At 42.5% G+C, this 22,437-nt stretch overlaps 1 protein-coding gene across 27 annotated transcripts in view; it reads right to left on the reverse strand.

Moving 5' to 3' along the window:
• Nucleotides 1-22,437, reverse strand: part of NRXN1 (neurexin 1) — a 976,383-nt gene that overhangs the window by 611,802 nt on the left and 342,144 nt on the right. For 18 of the 27 annotated variants that reach the window (XM_053383596.1, XM_053383588.1, XM_053383593.1 and 15 more), the window contains 3 exons: nucleotides 17,753-18,054; nucleotides 14,107-14,130; nucleotides 12,880-13,041 (listed from right to left, as the gene is read on the reverse strand). In XM_053383596.1, coding sequence (XP_053239571.1) covers nucleotides 12,880-13,041; nucleotides 14,107-14,130; nucleotides 17,753-18,054 — 488 coding nt within the window. The remainder of the gene's footprint in view (nucleotides 1-12,879; nucleotides 13,042-14,106; nucleotides 14,131-17,752; nucleotides 18,055-22,437) is intronic. The other 9 variants (XM_053383583.1, XM_053383606.1, XM_053383605.1 and 6 more) reach the window with 1 other exon arrangement.

The following is a 22,437-nucleotide window of genomic DNA, read 5'->3' on the forward strand; positions in this document are numbered from 1 at the left end:
TATTTATTTATTTTGCTCTGGGGCTTTCCCTGTGAAAACCTGCTCTTTAAATCTGAAGCAGAGCCAATAGCAATTTGTGTTTTCTACAGTTGCCATTTGCTCTGATTCAGCGCTTGGACACAGAGCTTTAAAGTGTGGACCATGCTCAGAAAGCACAGAGGAAAGGTAAGCCCTCATTCAGTTTTTTTGTCCCTGTCCTTCTCCCTACTGAGTCCTACAAGGGCAACATTGAGAGTGAAAAGGAGGAAGCTGACAGGCAATGTCATGCCATTCCCCACCCGGTGCAGGAGGAAGTGTGGCTTCTGTGGAAAATGGGAGGTGTTCAGTTCAGTTTGTATTTTAATGTGACCCTACCTAACATGTAGAGGGATGCGGGTGACGCTCTGGGTTAAACCACAGAGCCTAGGGCTTGCCAATCAGAAGATCGGCAGTTCGAATCCCCACAACGGAGTGAGCTCCCGTTGCTCGGTCCCTGATCCTGCCCACCTAGCAGTTCGAAAGCAGCTCAAAGTGCAAGTAGATAAATAGGTACCGCTCTGGTGGAAAGGTAAACGGCATTTCCATGCGCTGCTCTGGTTCGCCAGAAGCAGCTTAGTCATGCTGGCCACATGACCCGGAAGCTGTACACCGGCTCCCTCGGCCAATAAAGCGAGATGAGCGCCACAACCCCAGAGTCATCCACGACTGGACCTAATGGTCAGGGGTCCCTTTACCTTTACCTAACATGTACTTCCTGAAACAATACCCTACCAAAATACTGCTACCTTCCAAAATCAACACGCTTCCAAGTTTTGTTATGCAGTGCCCCAAACAACAGCAACAAAATAGTAAGCAACATTGTATCTACTAGGGTTGAGTGCAATTCACATGTCTGTTTGCTTATGCTCCACCTCGATCACTGAGATCCTCTGATGGGGCAATACAGTGGTACCTCGGGTTAAGAACTTAATTCGTTCTGGAGGGCCGTTCTTAACCTGAAACTGTTCTTAACCTGAGGTACCACTTTAGCAAATGGGGCCTCACACTGCCACCACCGTGCAATTTCTGTTCTCATCCTGAAGCAAAGTTCTTAACCTGAGGTACTATTTCTAGGTTTGCAGAGACTGTAACCTGAAGCGTCTGTAACCTGAAGCATCTGTAACCTGAGGTACCAATGTACTGAGGTTCAGTTCACCATCACTAGTCACCAAGTCTTTGGCGTGATAAGCCTGCCCTGTGGAACTCTCTGCCTATAGGGGGTTAGTGGAAGGCACAACTCCCTTCATTCAGATCTCTGCTTCCTTGGACAGGCTTCTACAACATGAATTTTAATAAAATCATAGAACTGTAGTATTGGAAGAGACTCTGAGCGTCATCTCGACCAGCCCCCTGTAATGCAGGAATCTCAGCTAAAGTATCCATGACAGATGGCCACCCAACCCCTTCTTAAAAACCTCCAAGGAAAGAGAGTCCACCATCTCCTGAAGAGGGCCATTCCACTGTCGGACTTTTTTCTTTTTAACCCGATCAGTATTATTATTTTTATAATTATTTATTCATTTATTTATTATTTTAAATGACTTTAATTACCTTTATATGGATATGTTTGTTGGTTTTGGTTTTATATATCACATTCTCCCTTTTTGTTTTATTTCTCAATGAGCGTGTGACTTGCAAATGTGTAAATAAGTAAGTGCACATTTTTGTGAAAACAACTTACAGAAAACGCACTGCATTAGGAAAAACGGATTGCAAAAATGTGTTCATTAGGCAAAAAATATTGGGGGAAATGAGCCTATTAGGATAAATGTGCAATAAAATGCTGATGAATTTTTGTGATGCAGAATTGTGGCAAACTGAACTTAAGATCGTAAAAACGATGATAATTATAATAATTAGTAGTAGAAACAGAATTATGAATTATATTTTGAATTATGGTGCTGGAGGAGACTCTTGAGAGTCCCATGGACTGCAAGAAGATCAAACCTCTCCATTCTGAAGGAAATCAGCCCTGAGTGCTCACTGGAAGGACAGATTGTGAAGCTGAGGCTCCAGTACTTTGGCCACCTCATGAGAAGAGAAGACTCCCTGGAGAAGACCCTGATGTTGGGAAAGATGGAGGGCACAAGGAGAAGGGGGCGACAGAGGACGAGATGGTTGGATAGTGTTTTCGAGGTTACCAGCATGAGTTTGACCAAACTGCGGGAGGCAGTGGAGGACAGAGGTGCCTGGCATTCTCTGGTCCATGGGGTCACGAAGAGTCGGACACGACTAAACGAATAAACAACAACAGTAGAAACAGAAGCATTCCTGGCCTGTTTACTGGTTCTGTGCTCTGATTCTACAATCCAAATAAACTGATGCAACTTAGGCATCCTTCCCTTTAAACAGATGTCCTCACTTCCTGGATAAAGAACCACTGATATAAATCTAATCCTTGGAATGTGGATCTGATTGTGGGTGTGGTCTCTTGGCCCAGTGGCACGAACACAAATGCACATCCTGGTCCATCACAGTCTTGCACAGATAAGGATGCTTGTGCTGAGAGAACATTTTTCTGCATTGTTTTTACTTATTTATGCATTTTATGTACAGTCGTCGTCCCCCATATACACGTACGTGTGTGTGTGTGTGTGTGTGTGTGTGTGTGTTTCAAAATCTGGAGAAGTGAGAATTTTGAAGGATAGCTGTGTTTCTGCCTGGGCATTGTTTCAAACAGTGCTTTTTTCTGGGGGGGGGACAGGGGTACGTATACCCCTAAACATTTTGTGAATCTAAGTTTGGCCTCATTGAGGAGTGGTATTTCAATATGAAAAGGATAATGAGAGTACCCCTAAACATACATATATATATATATATATATATATATATATATATATATATATATGAATGAAAAAAGCACTGGTTTCAATTAATGTGAACTAGGCAGATTTGCACAGTGAGGCATTCTCCTTACATTTTTTTAATAGTGAAATTTAAACTGTTGCAACCTGCCCTGACACCTTCTAGTGAAGGGTAGCTAATGAATTTAATAATAATACAAATAGTAATAATGACACAAATGCTGCTCTGTGTTGTTGATGTTTTAAAAGGTGATTTATCCAGTTTAGACACAACTACGATTAATGTCCGATACACTGACGTCTTTCCCCTCCCTCCACTAAAATCTGAAGCAATGCCCCTAGAAAAGAAACTCAACAATGCTAATTCTACATACAAATTGTTGAACTGTTGTTGTCGAATATACAGAATTAGCTGGAGGGGGAACTATCTTCCTTGGTTTGCCTTAGCTATCTCCCAGACCTAAACATGGGAGAATCATAAAGACAGAACCTGAATAGAACACACAGTGATGAATCCAACTGCCCACCAAATGAAGGACATTTTCTCTCCCAGACCCTGCTGCCTGCCCCCTGCCCTAACTCAGCCTGTGCAAGGAAGAAAAATAAGTAGTGGGCACCTTAATAATAATAATAGTAGTAGTAGTAGTAGTAGTAGTAGTAGTAGTAGTAGTAGTAATTTATTATTTATACCCCGCCCATCTGGCTGAGTCTCCCCAGCCACTCTGGGCGGCTCCCAATCAAGTGTTAAAAACAGTACAGCGTTAAATATTAAAAACTTCCCTGAACAGGGCTGCCTTCAGATGTCTTTTAAAGCTAGGATAACTGCTTATTTCCTTCACATCTGAAGGGAGGGTGTTCCACAGGGTGGGCGCCACTACTGAGAAGGCCCTTTGTCTGGTTCCCTGTAACCTCACTTCTCGCAATGAGGGAACCACTAGAAGGCCCTCGGCGCTGGACCTCAGTGTCCGGGCTGAACAATGGGGGTGGAGACGCTCCTTCAGGTATACTGGACCGAGGCCGTTCAGGGCTTTTAAAGGTCAGAACCAGCACTTTGAATTGCGCTCAGAAACGTACTGAGAGCCAATGCAGATCTTTCAGAACCGGTGTTATGTGGTCCCGGCGGCCACTCCCAGTCACCAGTCTAGCTGCCGCATTCTGGATTAATTGCAGTTTCCGGGTCACCTTCAAAGGTAGCCCCACATAGAGCGCATTGCAGTAGTCCATTACTAAAATAGCTCTAAATAGATTTTTAAAAAATGAGTTAAGCTGTCCGTGGAAGGAGAAGTCAACCCCTCCACCATTCCCTGGTGCACTAGGAGTTCAAAAGTTAGTAGTGGTGCAAAATTTCTTGTGCCGACCAGTGCAGAGGACTTTTTTTTATTAGATGGGAAGCGGCTCCTGATTTCTAATATAATTTTATCAGCCTTTTATTTCTCAGTTGGATTAGTGGGTGGGGGGAAGACATGACAGCCATGACAGCATTGCCGAATGCTAGTATATTGATAAGGCTATATTTAGGCTTCAGGGAAGTGGTTGTGGAGAACCAGCAGGGAACGGGGCAGCAGCAAAACTAAACTGCTCATATCTAATGCGGGAACACATCATTGAGGTTTTTCAAGTGCCGTATTTTTCGCTCTATAAGATGCACCAGACCACAAGACACACCTAGTTTTTGGAGGAGGAAAACAAGAAAAAAATATTCTGAATCTCAGAAGCCAGAACAGCAAGAGGGATCACTGTGCAGTGAAAGCAGCGATCCCTCTTGCTGTTCTGGCTTCTGGGATAGCTGCGCAGCCTGCATTTGCTCCATAAGACGCACACACATTTTCCCTTACTTTTTAGGAGGGAAAAGTGAGTCTTATAGAGCAAAAAATACGGTATTTGACTAGAACATTCAACAACTCTGTGTTTGTGTGTGCTGCTGAGGAATCATATAGTCCCAGCAGCTAACAGGACAGGAAAGACTGAAGGCTGAATTAAGATAGATTCACAGAGCAACACTGACTTTGCCCTGACTGATGCAAGAGAGCAGCAGCTGTGGGACCACAGGATTCTGCAGAACAGATCAGGAGGACTGTGGCCTATGGCAGAGGTTTTCAGCCTTTTGGGATCCACAGCTCCCTTGACCAACTACATTCTTTCTGCAGCACTCCTGTGGGGCTCAGGAACCCAGTTATGTCACCCCTTGCCTGCAGAGCTGGCAGCCCTTCACCCTTTTTCGAACACCCTCCCTTCTGGAGTGTTCCCTCAGCCTCCTCTCTTCTCTTTCCTTGCGAGTGCTCTGGGCAGCCACAACTTCCACCCCTGGTCTCAGAGCTGCTCCCCTACCCCAAAGCACCCCTGATCATAATTCAAGGCACCCGAGGGTGCCACGGCACTCTGGTTGAAAACCACTGGCCTATGGTATGAGTGCCCCAGATGAAACCAATTCCCTCTTCTGATCAGCAACTCCCTGAGTACAGGGAGCAAGTAGCCAGGACTCACTTTCCAGAGCTCTTGATTCAAGACATTTAACACCTGACACACTCTTAGGAAAACAAACTGAACAATGATATTTATCATGGGTGAGGGTGGCTGGGATCATCACACAAGCCTGCTGCCCCCCTATGCAGTCATACCTCAGGTTAAATGTGCTTCAGGTTGAGCTTTTTCAAGTTATGTTTCATGGTGACCCAGAAGTAACGGAGCGCGTTACTTCTGGGTTTCGCCACTCGTGCATGCGCAGACGCTCAAAATGACGTCACGCGCATGGCGGAAGCAGCGAATCACGACCTGCGTACGTGCAGACGTGCAGACGTGCAGTCGCAGGTTGCGTTCTACTCAGGATGTGAACGGGGCTCTGGAACGGATCCTGTTCGCATCCAGAGGTACCACTGTAGTGGATTTTTTTTTCAAAATAGCTCCATTATTATTCTCTAGATCTTCATGGGGAGGGCTCCCGATTCGTGCAGAGATCTCTGCACTGAGTGAAAAGTTTGTTTGACCTTTGGATGAGTCACTACGAGCAACGTTAGGTGGAAGCAGCTCTCTGGTCTATAACTCCCACAGCACTAAATCTTTAATCACCACACATCACAGAGCGGACCCAGCTAGGCAAAAAATGAATAATGCATCCCTGACTTTCTCAGATGCAAACACAGCAGACAAGTGGTGATCTTTAAAAATTTAAATTTCTAGTGATTGGAAATGAGAGCTCAAGTTGTGAAATAAAGTTGCTAAGTTCCAGAGTGGTGTTTTCCCCGCTCTGGGTTCTCCCTCTGCCCCCCTCCCCACACATGAATCACACAAACTCTCTTATGTGGCTTTTAAAAGAAGCCATGGATGATTATCTGTCATTCCAGATGAGATGCTACTAGAAAGTTGTCTCATTGGTCATTTCCCTCACCCCCCAAGATTTGACCCTTGTTAACAAGGACAGGGATATCAAATGAAATGATGTATTTTCATTTGGAAAGGTGGAAGGGAGAAAAACAAGGCTGATCCAGGTGTTCGGAACAGTTCAAAAGAATCAGCAGAAGAGAACAGTGTTATAGAAGACAAAACTGTCACGATTTCTCAGATGAAAGCAAGCCAAACTCAGCATTCATTTAAAGCAAGAATTGGGGTGCAGAGATAGAAATAACCGTAGACTACAAGATTACATTTAGAAGATAAATAATTCTTTACGCCACAGTGGAAAAACATCTGATAGAAATCAGTAAAGAAGGATAATCTTTCTACGGAATTTTAATGACATTCTATTGAGTTATAGCTCCCAGAGAGAGAATTTTTGATGCTGTTATAGGATTGAGGGGTAGCTTAGATGGCATCTTTGGGGCTGCCTCCTAGCCTGTGATTTTTTAAAAAAATCTGTTAGATGTGATTCTGTATGAAAGGAGACTGTCAAGGCAGACAAACTAGTCTCTTTGTCAAGTTAATGGTTCCAGCCACGTGTGTTAAGTGTTTCTTTGCAGGACTAAAGAGTATGGGTGACTAAGGCTCTAGGAAGGGGGGTTAAAAGGGAGCAAGTTTCTACCCCTCTCCTGAAGGGAGGTGATGCTACCAGTGAGTGTAAGAGTAGACCTGAGTCCAGTCTTGTCATGACTTGCTTTTTGTGCTGAATGCAAAACTAACATACTTAGGCAGCTGGATACCTAAGGGTAAGGGGGCAACATTTGCTGAAGTGTTAGTGCTGTGATCCTTTCCACTTTATGCTCATCCTGTGTATATATATGTGTGTGAATTATAATAATATATTACAAGGGTGTCAAAGTCTCCTGTACCCTTCATTTCAAGGAAAGCAAAACCGATGTCTGTGTGCTGTGTGCACACCCCAAAATTTCCCACCACTCAGAGACTGGGATGTGCATAACGATATGGTATTGTAGATGGCATAAGTATCTAGATGAAAACAACAACAACATTATTGCCCTCCATTCCTTTTTATCACTGTAGGAGTTACAGAGGAGGAATGAGATGACAGTTGTCGTTACTTAGGTTCAGGATAAATATTTGTGAAAGGAAATCTTTCATCCCTATCCTTGATGGAAGGGAATGAAGAAGGTGAAACTAAATTCAGTGGGACTTCGGTTCTACAGGTTTCATCTCGCCAAAAGCCATTTTTATGATAATATCAAAGAAAAGCTCACAGGGGAAACTGAACGCTATTTAGCTTCTGCAGCCTCTCGCTCCGTTTTTCACCCATGACTGCAGAGGTGCCTCAGTGAAAAACTGATCCTTACATCATGCTATCTAATAGCCTACCTAATGCTGTAAGGACTAGAAGGAATCAATCCTAACTGCGGTATGGGAATACAAAGCAACGAGTTCCCTACCACGTTTGCAGGCCTGTGGCACAGACCAGAAGCAGAGTGATTTGTCCATCTCTGCTCATTTTGTACATTCTATCTTGTTGGCTTGTGGGACTCACAATCAAGACTGGAGCCCCTAAGATGGGTGGTGTCTTGTAAGCCTCCTTCTAGCAATTCCTGCAGCCAAGCTGGTGCCAAATGCATTGCTCTGCTTTCCTTTGGACCACATCACCACCTGTTGCTTGGACAGCCCAGGACCTTCATACACAATGCCCAGGCTTGCACTCTGGAGAGGTTACTTTGGTGCTGCTAATGCAACAAAAGCAACATGGGAGGCAGCAGTTAGTGGTCTTTGCAGCCACAGTCAGTTCTGTGATTCTCCAGTTGTTTGTCCTCATCTCTGAGGCACACTCCATTGTCTTTGAAGACAGATGGATGCCAACTTCTTGATGCATGCTGCTTTCTTGGCAATGCAGCAGAAGGGCTACTCAAGGGAACCTGTAGTCAAGATCTGACCAATCTCTTTAACATAACAAGCTGCAGCCTAGTTCCACACAACCTGTGAGCTATCAAGCCAAACACAAGGCAGCAGCAAATGACATAGGCTTGACAAAACCTACAATTTTTATGTTTCCCTTAAGGGACTGGAAAAAAACCAAATGACTTTTCAATCACTTGGAAGAGCCTTGATACATGACTAGTGGGCTGAGCATCATAATTTCAGCATGTGTGTTATAGCTCAATCATCCTGCCTGAAAATCTTATTGCTATCTATAATTTAAATCATGGATCCCAATTGAATTGAATTAAATACAGATTCAAAACCCACTGAAAAACTAAAGCGATTTGGAGGTTAAGCTTAGAGATCTATCAGTATAAATCCAAATAAGCAGACTATGAATCAGATGGTAAGCCTTTTTAATATATGTTGGTTTTCAGAACACTAAAGGTTCTGAATTAATGGAATCTTTGTTTTGAAAAGCCACTTTTGCTACTTATTAATTTTTTCATTCTAATCTGCATTGTTTTTTGTATTCACTCTCACATAAATGTTGTGAGGTGAGCCACTATCATTCCCATTTTACTGATGTAAAACTGAGGTTTAGGGCAAGCAACCCCAAACTCGGCCCTCCAGATGTTTTGGGACTACAATTTCCATCATCCCTGACCACTGGTCCTGTTAGCTATGGATGATGGGAATTGTAGTCCCAAAACATCTGAAGTGCCGAGTTTGGGGATGCCTGGTTTAGGGGAAAGACTGCAAAAAAGAGTAATTGAGAACCTAGATCTAGCTTCAAGCCTAGCACTCTCTGGGTTGCATTCAGCAAAGTCACCCACTTCATGCAAGGACTTCTATTTCCACAATGGAACTGCCCCTCCCTCTGCCTTCTATAGGGGTTTCCACCACCCTACAGAGCATATTTGGAGGGCTATGGGGACATGAAGGAAGAGAAAAGGGAGGGGATGTTCAATTGTGCATGCGAAAGTCATTGCACAAATGGGTTGACTTTGTTGATTACAACCCAATCCATTCACCCAATCTTATGTTTAATTTACTCAATTTATCCCTCTTTCTCTGTTTCATAAGGCAATGAAATTTTATGCACAACTCCCTTTTTTATTTATTTACATGCTCCTCATCCAATTAAAAAACACACATTTCATTTAATTTAAGATGTCTTAAAACATTTGGCGATGTTTTTCACAAGATTTCCCCTCCCCATCAACTTTTGCTCAGAGAACACATTTCCCTAAATTATTTGTCAACAATGTTTTGTATCATTGATTGCCCACAAAACCATTAACAATTGTAGGAATGCCAAACTTTTCCATAGGGCAGACTGCCTCCCACCCTGCCCCATATGAAATATGGAAAAAAATGATTTCCTTCACTGGCAATAAAGTTTCACATGCATTTTGCTAAGGACAAAAATACATATTTTGAAATGCAACAGACGCTGTCAGATGCAATGAGTTTCTGCAGACACAACAACACCTCTTTATTTCTTGTTAAGGCTCCATATTATTATTAAACAGAATGGGAATATGCCTGCAAGTTATCCTTATGTTTGAAAATCCACTGTGGGAAGGATGAATAAGCATAACTAGGTCTGATAGGGACGGAGAGGGAAATTTCTAAATTGGACCTAAATCAGCCCATATGTACCCTTGCTGAATCAGAGAAAAGGTCCTTCTAGTACAGCTGTTTTTCTTTGGTGGTGGTGCTGAACCTAATATCTCTGAGCACTCCCCTCTTGATTGTCTCCAATTTCTGATATTCAGGTGGGTTTAACCTTAAAAAAATAATAATGATCCAAGCCGCATGATATCTTTTAGCACTGTTCTAAATGCTGATTCAAGCATTGCAGGGGCCATATTTTCCAAGTCCAATTGCTTACTCACAACATTTGTGACCTGATGGCTAAATAAAGAGACACAGCAGTGGCTGGGTTGAACTAGGGTCACTCTATTTAAGAATAAAACCCATTTTTAAAGCCTGCAGAGGGAAAACACTATTGATCCTGGAATAAACCTGAGCCAGAACAAACTGCAGCCTAGGGTGACCAAAACCCCTGGCCAGTACTGAGACAGAGCTGAATGGGCCTTACCAAATGTACATTTTCAGAAGAGTTAGCAATGTGCAAGGCAGGTTCAGGGCTCTGAGCTGGTTGCTAAAGAACAGGAGATCACTGCAACTGAGGTGACTTGTGTTCTCTCCTTATTGGGGGGGTTTTAAGCAGAGACTCGATGACCATCTGCCATGGATGCTTTAGTTGAGATTCCTTCATTGCAGGGGGTTGTCCTAGATGACCCTCGAGGTCCCTTCCAGCTCTACAATTTCATGTTTCTATGACTTCTGCTGAGGAGCCTCCTGTTTCCCACAGTCCAAAGGTGGAGAGCACCCACCACACATGGAATGGAGAAGGAGTGCCTTTCTTCAGGTCAGATGCTTGGCTATTTAAGAATCTCAGGCTCTCCAAAAGGGGCTGAAGCCTAGAAGCAGGGGGGTTGAAATAGATGGCCATTTGGGTCCCTCCCAAATCTATACATTTCAATTTTACGAAGTAGACAGCATCTTAAAAAGCAGAGACATCACCTTGCCAACAAAGGTCCATATAGTTAAAGCTATGGTTTCCCAGTAGTGATGTATGGAAGTGAGAACTGGACCATAAAGAAGGCTAATCACCGAAGAATTGATGCTTTTGAATTATGGTGCTGGAAGAGACTCTTGAGAGTCCCATGGACTGCAAGAAGATCAGACCTATCCATTCTGAAGGAAATCAGCTCTGAGTGCTCACTGGAAGGACAGATCCTGCAGCTGAGGCTCCAATACTTTGGCCACCTCAGGAGAAGAGAAGACTCCCTGGAAAAGACCCTGATGTTGGGAAAGATTGAGGGCACAAGGTGAAGGGGACGACAGAGGATGAGATGGCTGGACTGTGTTCTCGAAGCTACCAGCATGAGTTTGACCAAACTGCGGGAGGCAGTGGAAGACAGGAGTGCCTGGTATGCTCTGGTCCATGGGGTCACAAAGAGTCGGACACGACTAAACGACTAAACAACAACAGCAGTCTGGAGACAGGTTTGAAACACCTCTCAGTGTGCTCTCAACCTGCACCTAGTGTGCATGCACACGAAAGCTCATACCAAGAACTAACTTAGTTGGTCTTTAAGGTGCTACTGGAAGGGAAAAATTTTTTTTGTTTTGACTATGGCAGACCAACACGGCTACCTATCTGTAACTGAACCTGCAGCTAGTTGTTCACTTGGAACTATCCATGGTCCTGAACCTGACCTGCCTTGCTGATTTCTCCATAGGCTTCAGCACTTAGGCCAGCACTCAGTAGCAGGAAAGATCCCCCTCTGAGCTGATTCAACACAGATCCAGGAATCTGATGTATACATGGATATTTTTGCATTTGCTTTGATGGGAGGGGCAGTTCCCTATGTACATGGCTTATGAACATGGAACTATGTGTTGGTGGTTAGGAGGAAAACCTGTCAGCGGGAAAGCTCTGTATATCCATTCGAGCTCTTGCGCTTTTAAAGAATCACTGGAATGGGATCGTTTAACAAACTTTATATACCGCTTAATTGTAGTAAAACCTCTAAGTGACTTACAACAGATATTTAAATGATCAACGAGAACAGTGGAAAACCATTGGAAACATTTAAAAATAGCTAAAATTATCGGTAAAAGATATTACAAGACACAGACACCTGTGTGTCTAGATAGGGTTGCCTAATCAAAAGTGTTTTAAACAGGCACCACAAAGAGTACAGGGAAGCCACTGCCTGACATCCATAGACAAGGAGTTCCAAAGTGTAGGTTCTGTCACACTAAAGTATCAATGATAATTATGTGCTGCCTACAACAGTGCCAATTCCAGAGATTAAAGAAGCTGAGCACATATGGGGGATAGGCAATTCCACTTGTAAACTACTCCCAAGCCATTAAGAGGTGGGATGGAACTCTAGGTATTCAAAGTTAAGCATTTCAATCCACCCAGTCCTAGAATCCATCTAAAACAAAATAAAGTGGCAAATCTACATTGTGAATGCATCACTATTAAAATATAGCACTGTAGCAATCAAAAAGTTGACCTAAACATCTTTTTTTTTCTGAATGGCTGCTCACTGAATACCTTGAAGCCTCCTGCCTGCATTCTCAAAAGGTGTAGCTCAGACACAGGCTGACGACCTCAAAGAGAATGAAGCCTTGGTGCCATCGCACAATAAGAACGCCCTTCATTCCACACGTACACTTTTGCAAGACGGAAATCCCACAGAGATCCCAAAGAAGAGTAGATACGCAAGACAACAGCAATGACAAATCCTCATGTTGCATTCTTATTGTAGAGGTAGCAAAGAATATATTGTTTAGAGCAGGCATCCCCAACCTGCGGCCCCCCAGATGTTTTGGCCTACAACTCCCATGATCCCTAGCTAACAGGCCCAGTGGTCAGGGATGATGGGAATTGTAGTCCAAAATATCTGGAGGGCTGAAGGTTGGGGATGGCTGGTTTAGAGGCATTTTCAAGATGCAGACATTCAGTCGTACAGTAAATCAGTCTTGATTTATTTATTTTTTAAAAAAGGTGGAATTTGTATTAGGGAGGTGGGCTCACATAACCATCTTTGCAATGGGGACTCAGGTGTCAGATTAAAGAAACAGTTACACACACACAGGTAAATTGAGGTTATGAGGCCCTGGCCTTTTGTCAATCTCATGATGGAATGTCATTTATGGCGGTGACGTTATTTACCTCTTTGAGACAGCCCATGAAGTTGTTACTGACTGGTGACCCAGGCAAGTCTGCTGTGCTAGGACTGCCTCCAACATAGAAAAAGTCATCGGAGCCCAACATGGTGTAGTCTTCTTGTGTGTAGCCCGTCGTGGTCAGAATTCCATCCACTGATATTGTCACCTAGATAACAAAGCACAGGGAAAGGACACGCTATACTCAGACCTACATACTGCTGTCCTTGGGATATGCCTGGTTTTTTATTGTTGTTTTTTATATTTTTATTTGTTTTTATTATTGTTATTTTTATTTTTTTGAGACCTAAGGCGGAGCCCATTTTCATGTCTGTTTGAGGTTTAGTCTTGGATTCTATCCCTAGGTGCTCTAACTAGTTAAAAGAGTTGTCTTATTATTGAGCTAGTGTCAGCAAGTCCCTATTCGCAACTCAAAAAGGTTGATTAGCAGACACAAAAATGGTGTTAGTAGAATGCTTCCCTAGGTTAGTTTAGCTGGTGTTACATATTAGTAAGTTCAGTAAAGTCTGTCATCGACTAATAAAAAGAACGTGCACCTTGAGAAAACAGAAAACAAAAGAAAAAGAGGCACAAGCAATATCGCCAGCAGCACCATCACTGTTTGCACCATATATACAGCAGCGACTTGTCCATGCAAGAGCCTAGAGTCCATGCCAAAGCAAGAGGGAGGGAAGAAGAGGGGTGAGGGGAACCCAGCAAAGAACGACCAAGTGGCAGCAGCACACTCTGATGTGCGCATGCAGGAAAGTGAGAAGAAAGGAAGAGAAAGGAATGGAGAGAACCAAACGGCTTTGTTGATGAAGTAACAGTATGTAGATGTGTCACTTCCGTCATTCTCGTCCGTGCCCGCATGCCATGCATTATGAATGGTTAGAGCGCCAGCTAGGCTGGCGGCACGCTAGGCCAGCTTAATCCCTTGTTAGTTAACCACAGCTTTTGATGCAAAATGTTAAGGATGCCCCTCTACGTGTGAGTTCAAAAAAAGAGAGAGAGAGAGGAGAGAGAAAGAATTGGACAGGAACAGATAAAGTAAAAGAAAATAGGAGGTCAACAACAGATGAAGAGGAGGTTAAAAAAGTAAGCAGAAGAGTACCAACCGCAGTTCCTCTTTTGTTAATGATGTCTACAGTTAAAAGAAAGAAAGGAAACACACGGCAAACCCAAAATAAGAAACAATTAGAATGATATCTACCGAACAATGTAGTTTGTTTACCATAGCGTGTCCAATGCCTGAGTGCTTTGTGGAGAAGGGGGGAGAAAGGAAATTAAAAACTTGTGAACAGAATAACGATCGTTTACTTAAAAAATATGATGGTCACTACCAATGTTAGTACATTATTTTGGTTCAGGTAACGGTTAGTAGAATGAAACATTCCATGAATGACATGTTAGTTATTAAGCATGTTAGTAACACAGAAAAAAGGGCAAAATAATTTTACAAGGAAAAATAAAAAAGCAGACTAACAGATACGCCTCCACAGAGGTAACAGCAGTTGTCTTTTCCTGCAAATATATTTATATAGAGAGATCGATATCGGTATATATACTGTAGAACTTATTTCAGCTCTCCACTGGACAGAAACAGACATAATGACCACATTCCTTTTGTCCTCTTCCAACTGAGTGTTTCTGACAGACATTCAAAAAGACTCTCGGGGGGGTGGAACGCCTAAAGCTCATCAGCTGACCACTGCTTCTCCTGACCCCCAAATCCCCCCCCCAAGCGAATCAGCAGGAATCCCCTAGTACTCAATTTTTTTTTGACTCAGCACACAAGGACTTCTTTTCAACTCCAAAACTTCTTTCGGTCATATTGATGGACTTTAGGATCACAGTTTACTGCAATGAAACAAAGCAAATATCCTGACACATAACAATGAGTAGAATGGATTTCTGCAGCTAGCTCTCTGGTCATGCACCTGCCGGAACATGTCTAACTGGTACTTCTAGCTCCCACCCCATGTTGGTTGCTTTTTATATGTTGGTTTCTTTTAACAGTTTTGGATGAGCAAAGGCAAATCTAGAAAGTGGGCCATTTGGTGACTAATTTGATGTCCATTTCCGTCAAAATTAGCAGTGGTGTGTGCCCTTCCTATGCCAGATTTTGTGGCACAAACGAAACCATTCTGGCTATATATTGTTATTCACTGGCCCTGGTTCATTTAGCGCCTTAAACCACAGTTTAAAATAAACAGTGGTGCTGCATGCTGCTCAAAAGTATCAGATTTGGTCCACCACTCCTGCCTTTGTGGTGCTGAGGAGGAAATACTTCCGGTTTATTTTTCTTCAAATAAGACCTGAGTAGAAAGCCAGGACCCTTGGATTCCATCTGTGGCTTGTTTAGAGAGAAACAAACCATGACTGCTAGTTCTTATGCAATGCAGGACCAGCCCAATACATTTTGGCACCTGAGGCAAACCACAAAACAGCACTCCCCTCCACGCTAGGGAAAAAGGGGTGAGTGAAGATGTATAACATGAGCAAGGAGGGCAATAAAGATCTACATTGGGATCTACTATCCCTGTGGAGCTTGCTTCCCAAGGCTGTTGCCTCACCTTGCCACATGAATGGGCCGGCCCTGATGTAATGTAAATGCTGTCTCTGCTTTGTTTCCTCTCCAGAGTTGCAACAGCAGGAGCAGGAGAGGATTGAAGTGCTTGGAATACCAAGCAGCAGACCATTTGCATTAAACCACAGCTTATTTTTTAACCACGGTTTAATGGGACGTGTGAACCAGGTCATTTTTATGAGTTGTACAATATGTGAATGACTTTATCATTCTTAAGCTCATAGCACTTCAATCAAACCAGGGGAGAGGAAGCCTGAACGAGTTGTGGTTCCTCCTACCATATTTCCGGTTAATGTCTGAAAATGGTTTTGCATAAGTCATATACTGTTTCTAGAGCTGGTGCATGTACATCTCAAGCCAACATCTTTTTACATCATTGTACTTCCTTTCCCACTGCTTCGCCATCATGTTAAAAGCCACCCTAGTTAAGATCCCTTGTATATTGCCCTGTGACATCACTGCTGCCTCCTTCATGATAATTTTAATCCTGGTTGGGGCACTTATGAAAACTTCTGGCCACATGATCCTTCTGACAGCCTATTTAGCATATCACACAAGCATTGTCCAATCACTATGTGAGCAAAGGCCTTTACATAGGTCTATGAACATTTTGGAAGTGGTAGTGACCATACTGCATGAGGTGCATATAAAGAGAAGTCTAATTAAGTATTTAAAAGGCAGTGATTTGCCAACAAGCACCCAAGAAGCTTCATGACAAAAATGGAGAAACCAATATCTGTAACCAAACCCTATAGCATAGTTACTGTAGTATACTAACATCCAAAAGGATTATCAAATGGATACCAGACATGTTTATATTCCAATCTCAGCCCTATAGATTCACTGGATGCCCTTTTAGCAACTCACTATATTTAATCTGAAAATTTCCTTCAATAAAATAAGAGCAAAACACCCAGCCAGCTGCTTTGAAAGTGGATAAAGTAACGACGGGGTTGCCAAGAATTTCTGAGTCGTAATTCAAGCTGAAGTTGTCTGGAAAGCAAGTCAGATATATTGTTTTAGAACAAACGCTTTAAGATGCCATCCTGTCTTTAAATTTCCATTGATTTCAGTTGATTTTTTTTTATTCATTTATGTATTTAAAAGCATTTATAAACTGCTTAAAGTTTTATAAATCTTTTAAGTGGTGTACAATAACTTGTTACGTACCAATAACCTATGTGTACAGCTGCAATCTTAGGGCATAAAGTGTTGATATACATTTTAAAATGCTGTTTATATGTAATTCTCTTCTGCGTGTGACATATGCAGCATTTCTTGTGCATAAATCCATCAATATTGCACCACCACCACACTCATTAGGATATCACTACCTCCACATTCCCATCAAACGGTCACACTTTGTAGCTGCAAATTTAGTTCCACCACCCAAATGAGTGTGAAATCCATGTGGCTGGAGAAATCCCATGTAAAGGCCAATGCTTCTGCACCCGTGAACAACCGGTGCATCACAATAAATGAGAATATAATAAATAGCATGGCAGAAGAAGCTCCCAAAGATGAGTGAGGATTATCTGGATAATGTAAGAAGTCTGTAGAACTCATGAGCAGTTTGCAAGCTAGGCTCCTGGGAAGAGAACTATAGCTAGATATGTGCCATAGGCCTCCCGCCAAATGTAATGTCTGGTGTGCTATAAAACATGTATATCCTGGAGAACATTCCCATTGATTAGCTGGAAACGACCCTATTTTCATCAGACCCTAAAACAGCTGTGCAAGTGAGGTGATTAGTGTTAGATATTTGGATCTATTAGGTATTATGAATTGTCTAGTATTTGCCTTATTATGCATTATAATTTATTCCCCACATGAACATTTCAGCTATCGTTTTATTGTATTAATTCATGGACCACAACAATTTTATCATAAGGAGTTATGTTTTGTCATCAGAAAGATATGTTGCCTGGTTAATTACAAACATGAAACAGTTCCCTTAAAAAGAGAGAGAGACTGAATTGGTCTCCCATTATAGCAATAATATTTCACACTTTAATCATCTCCTTTAAATGCATATGTGTATTTAATACACATATATTTGCACACATGCACAATTCTACAATTGTTGAAACAACCCTGGCCCGCAATGACTTTCTAGGTGTGCCTGTGCTCATGTGTGGTTTAATTGACCCATCTCTTGGTAACATGTTGAAATCTACATTTCAGAGGTCAGCTAAACACTCAATGGCATGTTGTACTAACTGCAAGATCACCAAACACTTAGCTGTGGCAAAAGCAAAGTCAGTTATTGCTGTATCCATTCTACTGTTACCTGACGCAGATTTCTGGTTACTTTGACATCATGCCAGGCATTGTCATTAAATTTCCCATTCACAGGTTCCACTAGCGCTTCAAAGGCCCCTGAGCCCAAATTAATAACCAAGGAGACCGCTCCGTTTTTCAGGGCAAGGTTGACATAATCGGCCGATTTCCCAGTGTGAAGCATCAGTCCATTCCTCTGAAGGGTTTTAAAGGACAGAGTTATTTCGTCACTGCTGCTCTGGATAGGATTCTGGGACAAGTCGTAGCAGAAATACTCTGACCCTTTGAATGTTGCGATGTATTCTTCTTTTCCTAAATAAAGAGAAAGATAGGGAGACAGAGACAGAGAGGAGAGGGGGGAAATAACTCTGAATCAGTGGATCCAAAATAAATACAATTCACACACAAAAAAACCGTATTTTGTTTTCCTAACATCAGATAGAGGAAATTATTTTTACAAAAGAAACGTAATTTCCCTTTGCAAGAAATACAAAAGTTGCATTTTTACTCATGGCTTTATGTGCTATTATTTTGCAGAAAATTGTTGCATGGTGGACTCCAGCCCCAATGCATCAATGAGGACTAGTGTGTTATTCCTCTCCATTGCCAAAGTTTCTGAGAGCTGCTAGCCTGCATCAAACCATGATAGTGGGCGACAGCATTCTCTCAAATGCAGAACATTCTTACTTTGAAAAAAAATGCCAGTTTGAATTTTCATATTTCATATTTTGATGTGGGTTATTCTGAATTGAACATTTTGGGTGTGACATTTTATTATGTCATATTTCAGGTCATTTCGACATGTTGGCATCTCTTGGTCATATTTTATTTTGGCTGGGTCTAACGGGGGGGGGGGGCGATAAACTGGAAGACTGCCATCAAATATTGTCAAATTTTAACAGTCATTGCATGTCAACTAACAGATATTATTACCCAGTCCAAAACACAACTGCATAGTAACTGTCACTAAAAAATATAACTGTGTACATGAACCACTCCCAGGTAAAACAACAGCAACGGTTGGACAAATCAGTGCTTTCATTTTATTGATGGCAGGGTCTTTGTATCAGTGTAAATTGGACCCCACGGAAGACAGCTTTAAGCCTGAGCCTCAGTATTTTCAGAAGCTCCTTCATGGCAGCACAAACGTTTACCATCTGCTAGAGGATTAGGGCAGCTGTAGCATGTAACATTGAGAGGGATTTCAGCTGACATCCATACCAGATTAAGGGCTCCCTGGACCAGTGTTAAATGTAGTGGAGGGATGCAGCAGATGTGGTGATGTGCAGTCATTGAAAAACAAGGCGTCCTATAAAAGGAGCTCACTCTCTTTTACAATATGCAAAACGGGGTTGTATATATCCTCAAAACGCGGAGTCGCTAAGAAGTATATTAATAATGATTGTTGTTAACGTCTTTGTCAAAGTACCTGGTGGTTTACAATGACAAGCAAAAAACACAGCCTCGTCCTCCAAGTATTTTACAATCTGAATTAGTTTATAATCTACACAAAAGAGATCTGAAGATGGGTAAAAGTAGAAAGAAGGGATTGGGAAAAGTCCAAACTGGATGGGATGTGACACTAAAGGAAACGATGGTCCTTTCCTTCAATGCTTTCCCTAATAATAATAATAATAATAATAATAATAATAATAATAATAATAATAAACACCCTTTCCCTTAAAGCTGCTGATAGCCTGGGTGGGCGGGTTAAAAACTGATTGCAAAATGTGTATCCCCATAACTAAAAGCAGCTGTGGGTGGGCAAGAAATAATTTCAACAGTGGGAGTTTCTTGGAAGGATGGTTAACCTCTCCACACTCAGTGCAAGGGGAACGCCCATTCCTGCATGTGGATGCTTTTAATATTGGAATGGGATGTTGAGAGGTCTGGCCATGAATTCCCCAGTCTTTTCAAGATCGGCTCTCAATTTGAACATTGGGAGCGGGTCCCAGAGGGACTGATAGGAATGATGGGGCAAAGGAAGGATACAAGAGAAGACAGGGTGGGATAGAAGAGGCAAAGGTGATATGGGATGAATGTGAGACGCTTTGTTTTGGTTGCAGACAAGGACTATAGTTGGGTGACATCTGGACTATTGCAACAGTCCCAGTGAACGCACACAAAATCGCACTTCTCAATTGATAGCCCGAAACATGTGCAAACTGCCATAGCGTGAAGACTCTGCCAGCTGCCCGCCAAGAAACATAGGAACATGAGAGTCTGCCTTATACTTAGGCAAACCACTAGTTCATCTAGCTCAATATTGTCCACACCAGGAATGAGGAAGCACAGGCCTAAAAGTCCAAGCCCTTGGGACTCTCCCCAGGACACAGCCCTTCCCATGCCACACCTCTTACTGACCATATTTCCCCACCCCTCTGTGTAATGTTTGGCCATTTTTGCCTGCCTGGGATGTATATTTGAACTGTGATAATGTCTCTTACTTGCCTGGACGTGTGCATAGAAACCTCTGGATTTGTGCATGGCTGCAATGGAGCCTACTGCATAAAGGCAAGAGTGACTTCTCTTGCTCCACTCACTATATAGCCCTTGGAAGGTTTCCTATGAGAGAATGTGGCTCTTGGGCTGAAAATTGTTCCCCACCCCTGGTCTACATGGAGTGGGAGTGAATCTCCAGACAGTGTTCCATTATGTAAAAAAACACCTCCAGAATGACCAGCCCAAAGCTTAAAGTTTAACCATCCAAACCAGATCCAATAGTGCCAAAGACTGCAATTTTTCAGTACAGTGGTACCTCTGGTTAAGAAATTAATTCGTTCTGGAGGTCCGTTCTTAACCTGAAACTGTTCTTAACCTGAGGTACCACTTTAGCTAATGGGGCCTCCCACTGCTGCCAGCACACAATTTCTGTTCTCATCCTGAGGTAAAGTTCTTAACCCAAGGTACTATTTCTGGGTTAGCGGAGTCTGTAACCTGAAGTGTCTGTAACCTGAAGCGTCTGTAACCTGAGGAACCACTGTACTTCATTCTCCGTACTTCAAAAATATTGGAGACAATATGAGCTGCACATAAGCAATTGTCAAGAACTTTCATTCTTTGTCAAGCTCTTGAGCATCAGAAATGTTTCTAACAACAATTGATTGGTTTCTTATTTCCAACTTTTGCTGCCTCCACAATGTTTCTCTCTCTCTCTAGCCTTGATTTTTGTTTGTTGCTTAACAGCCCTTTCATAACAGGCAGTTATGCACGACAAATACTGCCAGTGTTTATGTGTCCCGACCACAATCTGCAATAGCTTGATGTGAAAGACTACAAATCACAGTCTTGGATGCAGATACTGAACCCTGGCAGAAAAGTGGAGAACAATTCCTAGAATACAATCCATAATAAAATTTGCAACATGATGAACTGAGGAAAACAAGAAACTTGGCATCAAGTTGTGTGGAAATGGTTGATCCCAACAAATGATTAAGTGAGAAAACTCATGATATTTTTTAAAGGTATCAAACGTCCTCAACCAGTGTATACAGATTCTATAGGAGACAAGATGAATCTGGGGCACATGTGTAGAAACTTCTGGACGTAATTGTCAGGGGTCCCTTTGCCCTTTACTTTTATGGACGCATAATGCGCATAGCTGTCAACCTTCCCTTTTTTTGTGGAAAATTCCCTTATTCCAGTGCCATTTCCCGCTGCTTCCTGCTGCTATCCCAGATTGTTAGATATCCTGTAGACTGTCCCCGGGATAGGTGAGGCTGCTGATCCCTTATTTTCAAATCTGAAAGTTGACAGCTATGATAATGTGTAGTTTGGCCCACTCCAGCCAACATAAATTGGGAATTGTAACTGAAATGGGGTGCTGTGTCTGTCAGTCAGGGGCAGAAGTAGCCTTACAGGGGATAGCATGTCTGATATTTTGCAGGCATACACACATCCCAATTCATTGTGCAGTGTCAAATATAGAAAGGGCTACCAATGCACCCCCCCTCTCTCCAATGTGGAATCACCTTGGGGCAATTTTTCAGGTACTCTCCTCACATGACAGAGTATGGCTGCCACAGGTCTAGGGGCATGTGCAAGAGTGACTCCCATGTAGCTACCAGTTCATGTTTCAATCTGTGAGTAAAGTTGTGCTAGCTATTGTGAAGGGCGTCAGAAAGGATCCAAATGTTGTAAACAAATACAGAGCGGTGGGGATCTTGGAAACTATTCAAGAAGCTGAACACCTTTTGTGCCTCCTGTCAGGCCCTTCTGCAAAGAACCAAGGTGAATTCTTTTGACCCCCCTCCCCCCCAAGGCAATTTCCTTGAGGAAGGACACAAAAAGCCAAACCAGCAATTCTGCACCCCTTTGCTGCAGGAGAAAAGGCAGCTAGCATTGTCATCGGAAAGATCAAATCAGTATCACCGGTACTGACAAATATCTCTTTAATAGATGTCTCAGTGGAGGTCTATCAGTAAGTCCCAGCAAGGCAATCTCTGGATTCTTATTCTCTGGCCATTAGTTTCTCCTTCAATCAATAACCCAGTGGATTATGCACTCAACAGGATATGTTTCTGGTGCTTCCTAACAGATTTCCATTTACTCTAAGAGCCAGAAACAAGGTTTTCATATACTACCATGCCAAGGTATCTTAGAAATAACAGCCACACATTTCTTTGCCCTTAGCAATGCTCTGTAACAGATGGCTTGTGCAACAAATTTGGCTCACCTTACTTTTTACACTGGACT

Source organism: Podarcis raffonei, chromosome 3, assembly GCF_027172205.1.
Source record: "Podarcis raffonei isolate rPodRaf1 chromosome 3, rPodRaf1.pri, whole genome shotgun sequence".
NCBI lineage: Eukaryota > Metazoa > Chordata > Lepidosauria > Squamata > Lacertidae > Podarcis > Podarcis raffonei.